General features: G+C 35.5%; 1 protein-coding gene across 2 annotated transcripts; it reads left to right on the top strand.

The window, feature by feature from the left end:
- The first annotated feature begins 2694 nt into the window (after positions 1-2694).
- On the top strand, positions 2695-14184 carry LOC110694988. 2 transcript variants are annotated; one of them, XM_021872178.1, is made up of 8 exons: positions 2702-3043; positions 3637-3921; positions 4997-5049; positions 5137-5182; positions 8476-8553; positions 9083-9217; positions 12131-12210; positions 13752-14184. In XM_021872178.1, exons 2-8 carry the CDS (start codon positions 3856-3858, stop codon positions 13837-13839), a joined length of 546 nt encoding a protein of 181 aa, XP_021727870.1. In that variant the 5' UTR covers positions 2702-3043; positions 3637-3855; the 3' UTR covers positions 13840-14184. The 2 variants fall into 2 exon arrangements, with proteins under 2 accessions (XP_021727871.1, XP_021727870.1); XM_021872179.1 differs by lacking the exons at positions 4997-5049; positions 5137-5182 and having other exon boundaries at positions 2695-3043.
- Positions 14185-14605: the final 421 nt, after the last annotated feature.

Below are 14605 nucleotides of genomic sequence, written 5' to 3'. Positions count from 1 at the left end.
CTCGTGGAGTGGGTGGGGTGGGTTTTAGGTTGGTTGGGAGCTAAGTGTAGGGGTTTTGGGATTGGTGGAAGGTGGGGGTTCTAGCTGGTGGTGTCAAAAAGAAAAATGTAAAAATTATATAAAAAACACTACCAATCACAATGTGACACATGTCACAACTAGCCTTTATAATTTGAATAGGGTAATTGTTGACGTTATATTTTGAACAAATACTTCTAAAGGTCTTTATAATTTGAATTCATCAAAAGGTGAAATATTGAGCAAATGTCGTATTATTCTTGACAATTTTTTCAAGAAAAAAAATCAAAATCAATCTTTTAATTTCACATTTTTTTTACAGAACTTTCCACCATCCTCCAAAATCCGGAGAAGTATTGGCGCATTGGACCTATTTGTTTTGAAACAAATAGGTTGGTTAAGTTATAAATATTAACATGTATATTAGTACTGTTAAATAGGTAAATAGTACCATTAAATGATGTAGTGTATAAATATTTTTCTAATGGTACAAATAAATATGTAAATTGTACATCAAAATTATACCACCATGAGATATAATAGTAATACTAAGACAACCTATACACTAAAAGTATGTTTTTATAGTACACAAAACATACTACTGTAACTATAAAAAGTACTTTTATGAATGACAAAAGACACTATTTTACCGTACTATATGTTTTGGAAACACATAGGAGTGATGCGCTAAGATGGACTCACAAAACCCCAATACTAAAATCTTATGTATTTCATTTTTATTCTTTTTTTTTTTAAAAAAATTATCAATTACTATGTTGCCCACTAATTTCCTTTTATTCTTTTTTAGGGACACCAATAACTACCCACATTTCACTTTGTGTTGTTTTCTTTTGCGAATAACAATATTAGGGGTGAGCACACCAAGTATCAGGTCAAAATTTTAGGAACTAGACCCAAAATTGGTTGGGACCGGGTCCTAAAATTTCGGATTCGGAATTGAAACCAGTTCAATCGGTTCTAATATTTAGGCATTGGAATTGGAACCGCCGGGTATCGATTTCTGTTCTCGGTACCCAATTATGTACATATTTGTTAAAATATAATACAAAATAGGCCAAATTAGAAAATAACACCTGCAAAAAAACCCGATTTTGATTATAGCACCAAAACATTTCGAAATTTTATTATAACACCTACAAAAATCCCAAAATTTTGGTTTCACCACCCACTAACGGACTTTTGGATGGAAATCGTTAGTGGGGCCTGCCATGTTCCTGTGTCAGCTGTGTATTGGTTTAAAAAAAAAATTTAAAAAAAAAAAAAAAACTAACCCCCTAACCCAGCCAGCCCCACCATCGGCACCACCTGCCCAGCCGCCGGCATCACCTGCCCTCGCATAATCCGGCGAAACCAGCCCCAACCTAGCCCTACCGCCAGCGCCACCTTAACCTAGTCCCTCACCTGAAACCACCCTCTTTCTCCTCCCGCCAAAATCCGACCCCCTCCCCTAGCCTCACCAAGAACCCAACCTCAGCAGATTCTGGTGGTGTTGCTGCGCAAAAACCGGCTGAAATCGCTGCGAAATTCAGCAGATTTGCAGGTGGTTCTCCGTCAATTCGCAGGTGGTTGTCCGGAAGATTTCGTGGCTCAAGAAACTGGCTGAAATCCTGCAGAATCCGGTGAGTTTCGTTGGTGAAGTTCCGGCAATTTCGCTGCTCAGGAAACCGTCAATTGCAGGCGTTTTCGCGGAGGGTTGTGGTAGGTGAGGGTAATTTTTCGGGGAGAAGGAAGGGGGAAGGGGATTTACCGAGGGGTTTATGTTGGTGGGGGTGACGACGGTGGTTTCCCCGGTGAAGGAAAGGAATCCGACGGCAGTTGGGGTCTCCGGCGGTGTAGTGACGGTCGGCGGTGGTGGGGCTGGTGGCTGGGTTAGAGTTTAGGGGTTTTTTTTTTTTTTTAATTTTAATTTTAATTTTTTTTAATTTTTATTTTTAAGCCAATAAACAACTGACACGTGTTCCTAGTTGGTCCCACTAACAGTTTCCATCCAAAAATCCGTTAGTGGGTGGTGAAACCAAAATTTTGGGATTTTAAGTGGTGTTATAATAAAATTTCGAAATGTTTTGGTGCTATAATCAAAATCGGGTTTTTTTGCAGGTGTTATTTTCTAATTTAGCCTACAAAATATAATACTTATTTTGGTCTATATTCATTTGTAGCGATTAATACTTATACTTTTATATGCATTGAGTTATTTTATTTATGTTATGCTTTAATAATATTTTTTTTTGTACTAACTGGATACATCCATTTTTTTTTAATACACTTAGTTTAATATATGTTGGAAAACCGACTAACCGGGTACCCGACCGCATCCGGTTCCTAAAAATTGAGAATGAAATTCGAAGCAGTTGCAACCAGTTCCTTACTTTATTAACCGGAATTGGAACCACCGGGTCCAATTCAACCGATTCCTTCCTTTATCACCCGTAATTGGAACTAGCGAGTCCAATTCCAATTCTAGACCCGTCGGTTCCGATTCCAACTTCGGTTACCCAAAATGTATGTTCACCCCTAAATAACTTCGGTTCCTATTCCTGTGCGTTAGCACGAGTACGATTTAGTTAAAAGAATTTATGAGGTTGATATATGCTGTTATGTCAGCGAGTCATGTTACTGTAATTGACATTGTATAATCATCTATATGTGTGTTCGATTCCCCGCAATAATAATTGAGTGGGGTTTGGAATCTGACCATCCAGAATTGATCCATGAATCTTGATCAATCATAAAGGTTAATTGAGTGAAACACACAAAACATTAAAAAAAAAAAAATCCATATATTTTGCAATTATTACGAAATAAAGGAATATATTACAATTTTGTGTCCATCAAATAAAACCTGGGCACATAAAATGGAGGGAGTATATACTGAGAGTGAATTTAAAAGTTTATTTTTGCCCGTGCAAGCTGTGCCCGCTGCACCCCTCCACCCTCTCTCTCCTCCATTGCAGTGTTTTTTTAGCTTGTGGGCTTCCTCTTCTCCATTGAAGCAGTTTCCGAGGTAACATAGTTTATTTTTATCATTGAATATCAACTTCACAATTTAGGGTTTCGTTAATTTAATTGTCAGCATAGTCAATTTAGGGTTCGGATTATTGAATTATTGGTTATAAATGCTCGAAGAATCTACAGAACCTACTTTATTATCAAGCAATAGTTACAGAGTAGCTGCTAATGTTTTGCAAGTTTTTGTTTTTACAACCCCTTTACTTGTTATAATACTCGAACTCTCGAAGGACTTACTAAGTAATAGTTGGTTGTTAATGTGTTGCAGCGTTTTGATTATGCAACCCCTTTGCTAGTTATAATACTCGAAAGAATTATTAAGCCTTGGTTGCTAATGTGTTGCAGCGTTTTGTGTATACAACCCCTTTACTAGCTATAATACTCAAAAGACTTATTAAGCCGTAGTTGGTTGCTAATGTGTTGCAGCGTTTTGTTTATACAACCCCTTTTCTAGTTATAATACTTGAAGAACCTATTAAGCCATAGTTGGTTGCTAATATGTTGCAGCGTTTTGTTTATACAACCCCTTTATTAGTTATAATACTCGAAGGACTTATTAAGTAATAGTTGGTTGTTAATGTTTTGCAGCGTTTTGTTTATACAACCCTGGACGGAACTACGAAGAATGAGTATTTCTCCGTGGGTCCAGGGTGGCCGCCTGTCTTGCCGTGGCTCAGGGACGCGGCTCCACGTGCTCCGGTTCAGTATCAACAACAGTACCATCAGTCTCGAGAGTCTGGTCCATTAGACACTTCTTACTCAAGTCATCTTGTACGCGGTCCTTTTTTGCATCCCTCTCATGCTCATATGTCATCTGTTTCCATTCCTGCCACTGCTAGAGGCGTTACCTTGAACAATCATCCTCATTCAAAGGTTCATTTCTTCTTTATTTGTACTTCCGACTTTTATCATTGGTAGCCTTTCCCGATTATCATTGGTAGCCCTAAACTTCTAAAATTTGTCAAATGTGACATTAATTATTGTTTTGGTTGAAATTTCGGTTAAATTTGATTTTATTTTTATTGTTTAAAGTCATCCTTGTTATTTGGGTGGAATGTGTATCTTACCTGGCTAGATTTGGTGGGTAATACATTGTCATATGTTTGAGCCTATAATTCACCAATCCTGACCGGTTTGGTTTAGTCGCAAAAGTGGGTGGTTCATTATCTTTGTTTAGTGGTTGGGAATCAGCTTCTTCTCTACATTAGGTTCCTTTCCATGTGACATTCGTACAAAATTTTCCTGGAAAATTTAAATATAAAAAAAAAAATCTTAACATGGTTCATGACACCAATCATTTCATAGTTAGCTTTCACTGATTCATAGAGCATAATGTAGGAGATTCAAGCAATTCATGTGTATGGAGTACAGTGCTATGTTCAGAATTAACAGGATAAAGTGTTATGCTATATTATATCTAAGTAAGCTACACGCAATTGTACTAAAGTCTAAAGTATCTCAGGTTTTGCTTGGCATAGGATGGTTAAGATTTATTTGGAAACTTTGCAGTTGTGCAGTATATTGCTTATTGAGGACTGATGAGCTTCAATAGTTCACTTACACCCAACCTTTTTCACCATCTTATTTTCAATTTCTGGAACAAACATGTCAACTGAGAGGTGTATACTTGATTGCTTACGATTAACACGCTCTGCATAATTTCATACTTGTGGTTTATTAACCTTGCCAACTGAGAGGTGGTTATCTGGTTGTTTGTGATAAATGTGCTTTGTGTAATTGCATACTTGTGGCCTCTTTAAAGCTTGTGAACTGAGAAATGGTTAATTGGTTGTTTATTATAAATTGTTTTTCGTAATTGCATGTTTGTGCTCGCTTTAAACCTTGCTAACCGAGAGGTGGTTGTTTGGTTGTTTATATTGTGTTCAGCATTTGAATTTTTTTCCTCTATACTTGACTTTTTTTCTTAGTAAAATCTTTTTTTGTTTAGGCTGGTTCATTTTCCTACACTGCTCCTGAAAATAGTGCTCCTAAAGATCCCATGTGAGCAAGCTCTTCTGGTTTAGTTCGATCCCCATGTTAATTTCTGTTTTTAGGTTGTAGCTATGATTAATTTTTTAATTTGTGCAGAGACAAAGGCACAGATGATACATTTGTCACTCTTAGGGATCGAAAGGTGAGGTACATTGTTTTTCTTTAGGAATCATGTGTATGAGATTACTCATTCAGTCCCAGAACGATGCTACTTACTTTCATCTCTGTTATGCATATTCCCAATGCAATTTAAGTAAAGATATGGAAGTGTAGACATGTTGTAGGGGTAATTTTCTAAAGTTTGCTGTTTTTTTTGGAAATGTAGGCAATGTTTTCACTGAATGTTAAGTCTGTTGATGAGGCTTATAAAAACTTGTGAGCTGAAGCTTAAAATGGGCTGGTTTATTTTGTGCTTTAGGTACTTTTTTAAGTGATAGTCTGGAACTTGAGATGTTTATAGAAACTGGTCTATATTCACACTTCTGATCACTAAGAATTTGTTATTTTGCTCTGCTGATTACCCGTGCTATACCTTCTTTTTTTTAGTGAAATATTCATTTTATTGCAAGTCATAAACTAGAGCTGGCAACTGGCAAACAATTTGGGACATAGGAAAAGTTTAGTAATAACATTAGTACAGTCCTAAAATAATAAGTGACCAGCTTAAATAAAAAGTCAACTTAATGTAAAACAACTTTTAAACTATAGCTAGCATTATCCACTTATTAATTTCTTCCCTTTGACATGCTTACTCCACTCATATTAGACCTTATTAAGCTATTACACTGATTTAAAGCAAATCAAAGTATCACACTTGGCTCTGATGAAGTGATAAACCACTTGGTTAAATAAAACATAAACTCTGATAAGTTTATCCAATGATGCAAATAGGTTAGGCTTGGAATTCGGAAACCCAATATAACAATTTGTACCTCTTTTGGAGGTTGATTTCCTTGTATCAAAAGCAGACGGTGGTGGATTGGCTACAAATTCGTTTCGTGGGGTTTGGTAAGGACAATGGGAAGTTGTTGTGGTGCAAACATTCAATGCTAGTATGGCTGTTTTGTGGTGTATTTGGTTGGAGTAAAATTCCCATATTTTTTTGCTCTTCCTAGTTTGCTAGATTTGGTCAGGGTCAAAGAAACTTATCTAGCATCATTGAGGGATAAGACTTCTGGGGCATTTAAGGGCTGTTTTACTGGGGATATACAAAGAAACTGGCTTAACCTCTATATTAAATTCCTGAATAGAGGAAAATTTGTCCTTATTCTCTGTATGCAATTTTTCAACTGTTAAATTTTAAAACAAACTTTATGTGAAAGAAGACGTGAGCAAGTGACCTGAGATCCTTTATTTCTTAGTTCCATTAGGATTAAGTACGAAGAATAAAAAGACAAAATATGGCTTTTATTGCTGCACATTTGCACAAGAGTTAAGACACAAACCAGCTGCAAACTTTATCCTTTCCTGTCTGCTTTTGTTGTTGATAACAACATCAACATCACAGCAGTAAGGATTCGTGTTTGTGCTGCATATAAACTAGTAACTCCTTATACTAATTTTGTAAACCAGATTGCTTATACTCCATTTTTTTTTATGGGTCCATTTACTGTAGATTCTTGTTTGTAAGAGAAGTTTGTCGATGTAGTAAAATGGTGGGTGAGTGTAAGAAAAGGGTATAAGAAGTAGGAGAGATAGTTGGACGGTGTAAACTTTATGGGAAATAGGAGTAAGAATGTAGATTTTGTTTGCCAAATGTATAATGAAGTAGAAGTAGGTAGAAAAAGTGTAGAACAAAGTTCCCCCTCTATGGAAAGTGGGTACATGAAAAACAGAAAAATAGGAGAAATAGTTTTGTATATCATTGTTGTCGCTGCATAACAATAAGAAATAAAGTGAAGTTATGCCCTTTATAATAGTAATTAAGTCAGGATGCCCATTGTTTTTGCTTTCGTTTCATGCTTTTTTATCTCACTCAAACAAAGCAGTTACTGTAGTATATGGTTGGGTTTGAGTAGGTGACTGTATTTAATCAAAAAAAGGTAGTGGAAGCTGCATTGGCTCAACTTCCATTATCAACAATCAAACTGCAATTCCTATACCCCAATCTTACACCTTGACTGGAATTTTGATCCCTTTGCTCCTTTATAGAACCAGGATAGCGTGAAAAGCTCTATGAGTTTTGAGCAATTCACCAACTCTCTCTGCTCAACATTCTCCTCCATATTAGAAGCATCTTCTACTGGAAATTCTTTTTCTTTCAAGTTCCTCACTAATATATCTTTTGTAGGACCATTGTATGCCTATTAAGGCAGTCACTTTGCACATGCTCATTGGTTGGCTCTTTGATGGCAGTTCTTTGCAACATTGGTAAAAAAAATCAAAATTTGGTCTAGAGATTGCCATTAAAGAAAATTCCTCAGATACATCGTTTTTACAGATTAACACTGCATGTGCTGGATGAAGGTTTCACAGCATTGGCTTGCCTGTACAATTTCAGGGCTTAAGCGCAGAATTCCACACTCATCAAAATTCTACCATGGTGCAACTATGTCCAAGTTACCATAATATGGATTTTGACAGATATATGTGAAGCTTAATAATCTAGTAAAATTAATTAATCTTGTTTCTTGGCTATGAGCTAAAGTCCAAGTTACGAAGTCTAAGAGAAACACCAGGAAATGAGTACCCACTTTGATGTAAAGAATGGTGCACCATTTTAAGACATTGAATGATTGAAATATTACCATCTGATGAAACATGATAATTGTTTAATTAATTGGTGTCTTTCTAATCTTTGGGTATGGCACTAACTAAAGTGATCTTGATGATGGTCATTTGGGCTAGATTTTTCTTTAAAAAGGGGGCTTAGTTACGTTGCTGGTAATATGGAGTTGCATGTGAAGAATTATAATCACATGGTAGGAACTTAAACTGATAGTGAAGTAGTTCCAATAATATTCTGATGGTTTAAAGTGCAACTTCTTTTATGCTTGTAGTTGCAGTAGTATGTTTTCCAATTTGGTTCTGCAAAATAACTAAATAAAGAATTGTTATGACCCTTAATGTGAGAACAAGCTGGTTATTGATAGATAATGCAGGTTAGGGGTAGATGTCTAGGTGTTTCTTTTGCTATATGTTTTTGAGCCCATACATCATTAAATTTTAAGTAGCCTTTTGCTGCTAGGAAAAGTTTTTATTAGTCTTATTATATCTAGGAGTTTTTTGGGTCATGGGCATAACCTTTGCCATGGCAAGTAAGAAATCTTTTGATATACTGTCTAGTGAGTCTATCAGCTGCTGCAGACTCCACTATATAATTTTCGGGAAATTTTCTCATGGTCTCCTTTTCGTGCAATTATAACGTGAAACAAAGTCATGTTTTGGTCCATCATCAGATTTAAGTCCTAAGCTATTTTTTGCTACTTTTTGTAGGTCAGGGTATCAGATGGGGCTTCATTATATGCGCTTTGTCGATCATGGTTGAGAAATGGATATGTAGAAGATAACCAAGTATGTAGAATTCATTCATGGTTAATCGATGGATCTATCTTTCTTATCCTATTCAAGTGTATGCAGCTGTTTAGATATCTATGTATCTCCAGGCAATTGTTTGTTTGATCAAAACCATATGAGTCCTGGAATGTAAGACAAGGAAAGTTGTTATTAGGTATACCAAGTTATATCGTGAACTTAGCAGTTGCCATTTGTCAACTTATAAATACATATCCTATCCACTGGCAGAATGAAGGTAGTAGTAATGTAAAGAATAAGAATAATATGTTATTGTATAATTAAAACTTGCTTTTTTTGTTGGCTAATAGACTCTATCGTTTGAAGATTATCATGAGCAAACCACCTCTTCTCTGGTTCTCTCTCTGTCAAGTAGCTAACAGTTATAATCTGTATTCATTTATGGTTATAGAGTGAGTATGTATTTATGTTGGAGTTTGAAGTACCAATGAAACTTTTCTTACTTTGCATTCTTGTTCATTGTTCATCTCTTTTTTTTCCTTTTTCTGAATTGTTTTGAAACTTGCAGCCACAGTATGGCGATTTTTTAAAGTCTCTTCCGAAACCCTTGCCTCTTCCTCTGCCTTTGCCTCTGCCTCGGCCTTTGTATGAATCTTCTTCGCCTAAGAGAAAGGATAGAGATGATGAAACAGAAGCTGACGAGGTTGGTTTTTCTTGGACTATACTGTTATTACTAAGTCCTGTCTTTTTATCTTAAATTTGCATAGGGGTGATCCTGCATTCTGTACTCCAATACTTATCATCTTTTAGCAAAAAACTTGCATATTTGTTTTGTTTTTTTTTTTAAATAGCTTTCTTTTGTGCAAGATAATAACTACAATTTCCTTAGAGAGTGTGTTTTTTTTTTTTTTTTTTTTTTTTTTTTTTTTTAGTTCGACCATTTGGATTATTATGCTTATTAATGCATAATTTTGATTGTGAATATTTTTTTATTAGCAAAAAAATTTTTAAATATGATTTGAAAGTATATATCGAGACAAATCTAACTTGACTTTTTTTCTTATGTACTTATGCATAAATCACAAAATATGGTCAAAGGAGAGTACGAATTGTGTAAAGTCCAAATGATACAAGTATTAAAAAAACGGAGAAAGTATGTAATTGTGGAAATAATTAATTATATGTTAGATTACTTAATATCATAGTTTTATAAGTTGGTAATTTAATAATTCACTATATGTTGGAAGTATGATTCAATTAGTAAGCTAATCAGTAGGCAAATTTGGATGTCATTAGAGTAATCAATCATGATGAGTTTTTGGATGTTGTTAAACTTTTTATTATGAAATCTGGATGTTGTATTAGTATTCATTTGGATGTTAGATTACTTTATATCATACTTTTAGAAACCATGCCAATGCACCTCTTCCCTACGGACCTACCTTGGTTCAACGCATATCATCAATAAATGTTTCCGAGGCCCTCAATTAGTTGCATGAATTTACTTGATTTTACCCTCCAAATAGAAAGCCCAAATAATTGAAAACTCTCTTCTCTTTTCCTTCTTGATCTGGAAGCATTTAATACTTGATTTTACTCCCACTCTGATTTTGCTATTCTCTTTTCCTTCTCGATCTGGAAGCATTTAATACTTGATTTTACTCCACTCTGATTCTTCCCCCCCCCCTCCCTCTTTCTTCCTCTTTCTGATTTTTTAAAACTTATATTGGGCCTTTTTTTTTTTTTTTTTTTTTTTTAATATATATTTAATACCAGAATTTTAAAATATAATAATTAGTAAAATAAAGTTGCTCATTTACACCTCATATGCAAAAGACGAGTGCCTTGCGCCTAGGCTAGGCTTTGAGGACCCTTTGCTCTGTTTAAAACTAATTTTATCATGATGCACTATTGTAGTGAGTCACATTAATGCCATTAGTTTTAATTAGGAGAGAACCTTCAACAGAGTTATGGGGTGATCATCCCTCTGATGCCTAACCTAGTGTTACTTCGCACATACAGAGAGAGGAGGGGGGGGGGGAGATAACCTACTTATGAAAGACCTTTAATTCAGCTGATGCAAGCAGGAGGATAGTTTGGGGAATGCAGATTAGTGCCTTGTCTGTGAACTTGGAAAATTTTTATATGAATGAGGGGAGTTAGTTTTGAGCTGATTGTAGGGCTGGGTTGGACTTTTCAGGTCAAAGTATCAGGCTGAGCTAGGCTTTAAAACCCTGAAATTTTGGGGGTTTAAGATCTTGGGTCAATTCAGGCCAAAATCTGGTTGGGTCACCCTTCATGGCCAGGATGGCTGGGGTTATAAGTAAGAGGTCAGCTGTGAGGGAATATTATTCTGAAATACTGAGTAATCTAATTTTTAGGTCTGGGTTGTATTATCTCCTTTGGTGTTTCAATTGCATCAATAATACAAATCAGTCAGCTTTTTTACTTTTCCTGCTTTTCACAATAAATTGCTATTCAAGTGAATTCCACCCCTGTAATGTAACAATAGCACCTGATAGAAGGGAATGGAAAGAGAAGATCTTTGTTGATGACCACCAAAGATAAAATTTTGGTTTCACGTAGCTGACCCCGTTATGTTGAAATAAAGACTTTGCAGCACCTAGAAACTCCTTGAAGAGAATCAAAAATCTTGGCCAGTTGATATGCCAATAGCAGTGCCGGGCGATGTGAGGGATAATAGAGTGAATTATAACCAGCATGGATCCATGTTGATTCTTGGATCACAGATCAGTGTATTGTTGTTGTGGACTTTCTTGGTGCTTTACTCTCTCTTGGGCTGCTGATTTACACTATGTTTGGATAACAGTAGTGAAGGGAAAGGGAGGGGAAGGAAAAAGAGGGAAGGGAAAGGGAGGTGAGGGGAGGGAGAAGGGAGCTTCCATTTTCCTTCCAAATCTCTCCAACAATGGAGAGATTTGGTTTATAAAAAGGGGAAGGAAAATGGATCCTTCCAATTCCCTCCCCTTCCCTCCTTGCATTAGCTATCCAAATAAAGGATGATGTATCCTTCCTTTTCTCTTCTCTTCCCTTCTTTCCATTTCTCTATATCCAAACACAAGTGTAATTTTCTCTCTAATGTTGGCCGATTACTAGTGGCCTACTAGGGTTAGGACTTGTGACCTTGAGTAGTTGAGTTAATTTTGTGAAGTGAATCTTAAGAGCATTGTGTGTGTGCCAAAAAAAAAACTGCTTTCTCTGTTCCTTTTATGTTGCAACATTGGGGCAATTGGGCTTTACAAAACACACTTTAAATTTATATAAAGTTGATGTGAAAGTATGTATCGCGAAGAATCTAATGAGACATCACATGACTATTTATTTTCTTACATATATTACACAATGTGATTTTTTTTTTCCTTGCGTATATAACACAATGTGTGTTTGAAAGAGGAGTGTATGAATATTTTTCAAATGCGTGAACATTGTAATATTAAATAAAAAAAAAGTATTAGTCTATTAGTGGTGGGGTTTGGAGTCATGGACGAATAAGATAAGGATTTGGCATGGCAGCTCAACCTTTTGTTGTGAAGATTGTCATGGTTTGACATTTTTTTCAGGAGTGTTAATTCCAGTTTTCTTTTTCTGTATGCAGGTTGAGAAATCAGTTGAGATGTCAAGTGCTGAAGAGCTGCTAACCAGGCATGTTAAGCGAGCTAAGAGAGTTCGAGCTAGGTATATTACTATATTTTGGACATTTTACATTTTACGCAAATGCTATCTCTAGGTCACTTACTTCCTCCGTTTCTAGATTATTGGATTTAGGGTCTTTTAATAATTGCAGCATTCTCACATTTTGAAAGTTTTAGATTCCAAATATAATTTTCCTTTCATAACCAAACAGCCAATTAAGTTTATTAACCAAAGAATATAACCCGACCACCCCAAGCAATATAATAAAAAAACCCAAATAATTAGAATAACCCCACCAGCCCCCAACCAACACAGCAATTAAACTAACACCACTGCCCACCCCCACCTCCCTTTCGCAGCACCCCCCTTTATCTCTCCAAACCTATCACCATCTTCGCAAACACATGTACCAGCCACCACCATCGTCCCTCTTCTTAATTTCTCCGCTTAAAAGTTAAAATACTGATCACACAGCCTCCCACTGTCAACAACTACCGCCAGTCAACCACAAAATCCTAGCTGTTGGTCTGCTGCAAAGTGCAAACCTCCAAAATCCATTGGAATGAATAAGTAGGCAACCACTAGCATTGAAGCCTTTTCCACAATAGAATCTCACAACCTCTACCATGAAATCCCAAGCTACTTTTGACAGTAAGCCCCATATTTCAACCCTGATGGTCAAATGTGCCTGGGTAGGCTTTGAAACCTCTGGTTGAATTCGACTGATTAAGGTCCAAATCTCAGTCATATAAAGATTGGCAGTAGCCAGACTAGGCACCTGGGAGAGGGGAGAAAGGAAATGGAGAGACATGCCAGTAATTTACCACTTGAGATGTGAGAGAAAGGGAGTATTACAATGGCCTTTTCAGTCTTGTTCTCTGAAGTTTACAGTTTAGAGATGTGGAAAAGATATGAGAAACGCAGAAACCACACCATAAATTCTTTTGGATTCACCTAGTTTACTAGATATTTTTATTTGGGTATATAAATAAATAGTCAATTTAAATTTCTTTAAATCTCTATTTTATTCCTTTTTTTGTGTATTTTTGTTTTTTTTTTTCTATAATATTTCATTCTTTTTCATTTTAGTAGATAATTAGAGATATTTAATGCATTGGTAAATGTCATATAAAAGAAAGGTGTCAGCTAATTTGGAACAGAGGTAGTATTTAATTACAAGTATATTAATAAAGTCTAGACAACATTTTATAGAAAGTAACTTATCCACCATTTCCCACTTCTTTCTATAGATCCCAATTCTATTTGGTCTTCCTCATAGATGCCTAGATGGGTTAGATTGTAACAGTATTAAAAAAAAAAAAATCTAAACAGGTTTTTCCCACAAAAACAGTGATCTTATGAGAATCTTAATTTTAGTGGAATGTGAAGACATGTTAGTAATCGTGAACTGTCTTATATTCGTAGAGACATCTCTTCCCTCTGTTTCGATTGTGTTTGTAGACATATATAACTTTAAGCATATGAGCTAATATACTTTGACCTTCCTGCTATTGTTTTCCATGTACTAGGACATGCGTGTAAAGTAAGGATGGACTGTTTAAAACTATTGCTTCTCTTTGCAGATTGAGGGAGGAAAGATCGCAACGAATTGATAGATACAAAAGTAGGCTGGCTCTTCTTCTTCCTCCTAACGGAAATTTGCAGGAATGATACAAGCAATGGAAATTTGGTCCCTGATTCATATCCACATTCTACCAGGTCTGCTATATTATGCAATATTTGTTGGCAGGTCTACCCTTTCAAGTGTGTTTGATGAAGCAAAGTTCCATCCTTCAAGTTTTCACTTGTTAATTCCTAAAACGTTTTTCTGAAAAATATTTGCTTGTAATTATTATTTTATTTTATTTATTCATTTTAGGAAGGGGGGCTCAAATACGAAAAAAAAAAACTGTGACTTTTGCACTTTGCCATCTTAAATAGGAGATTTTCTTGAAGTTAATATTCTAGTTTATCATGTAAAACTAAACTACTGGTAGCAATATTCCTATTATCCTAGTTCCAGTCCCATATCATCATATCATATCATATCACTAATAAATAAAGTCAGTCTCGCAGTCAAGCCACGAGACAGCGACACTAGCCATTCCAGTTTTTCGCCAAGCGTTGCGCCACGTAGGAGATAAATATGTATTATTGTGACACACCCGATGCTAAGTAAGCGATTTTTGGATAGATTTTTTAAAATAAAATTGTTGTATAGATTTTTATTATCGATATAATTCTAATATTTCATACATACAAAATTAATTATAACTTTTAATAAATGTCCAATAACTTAATTCTATTTCCATGATTAAATTCGTTTTAAAAAGTTCGTTAAAATAATATCCATTTATAATATATTTAATCACAAACTTTTATACGTAGTTGGCCAAAGCGTGTCACCAACTATTACAAGAGTTATTTCATTAGTGCT

The sequence above is a fragment of the Chenopodium quinoa genome, unplaced genomic scaffold, assembly GCF_001683475.1.
Source record: "Chenopodium quinoa cultivar QQ74 unplaced genomic scaffold, ASM168347v1, whole genome shotgun sequence".
NCBI lineage: Eukaryota > Viridiplantae > Streptophyta > Magnoliopsida > Caryophyllales > Amaranthaceae > Chenopodium > Chenopodium quinoa.
The sequence above is the reverse complement of the archived record's forward strand: the minus strand, read 5'-3'. Positions and strand labels throughout refer to the sequence as shown.

Bases quoted from the DNA above. Each gene is read 5' to 3' on its own strand.
- LOC110694988 (XM_021872178.1), top strand. From the start codon at position 3,856: ATGTCATCTGTTTCCATTCCTGCCACTGCTAGAGGCGTTACCTTGAAC. The intron at 3,922-4,996 runs GTTCATTTCTTC...TTTTTTGTTTAG, and splicing joins ACAATCATCCTCATTCAAAG to GCTGGTTCATTTTCCTACAC. The intron at 5,183-8,475 runs GTGAGGTACATT...TACTTTTTGTAG, and splicing joins TCACTCTTAGGGATCGAAAG to GTCAGGGTATCAGATGGGGC.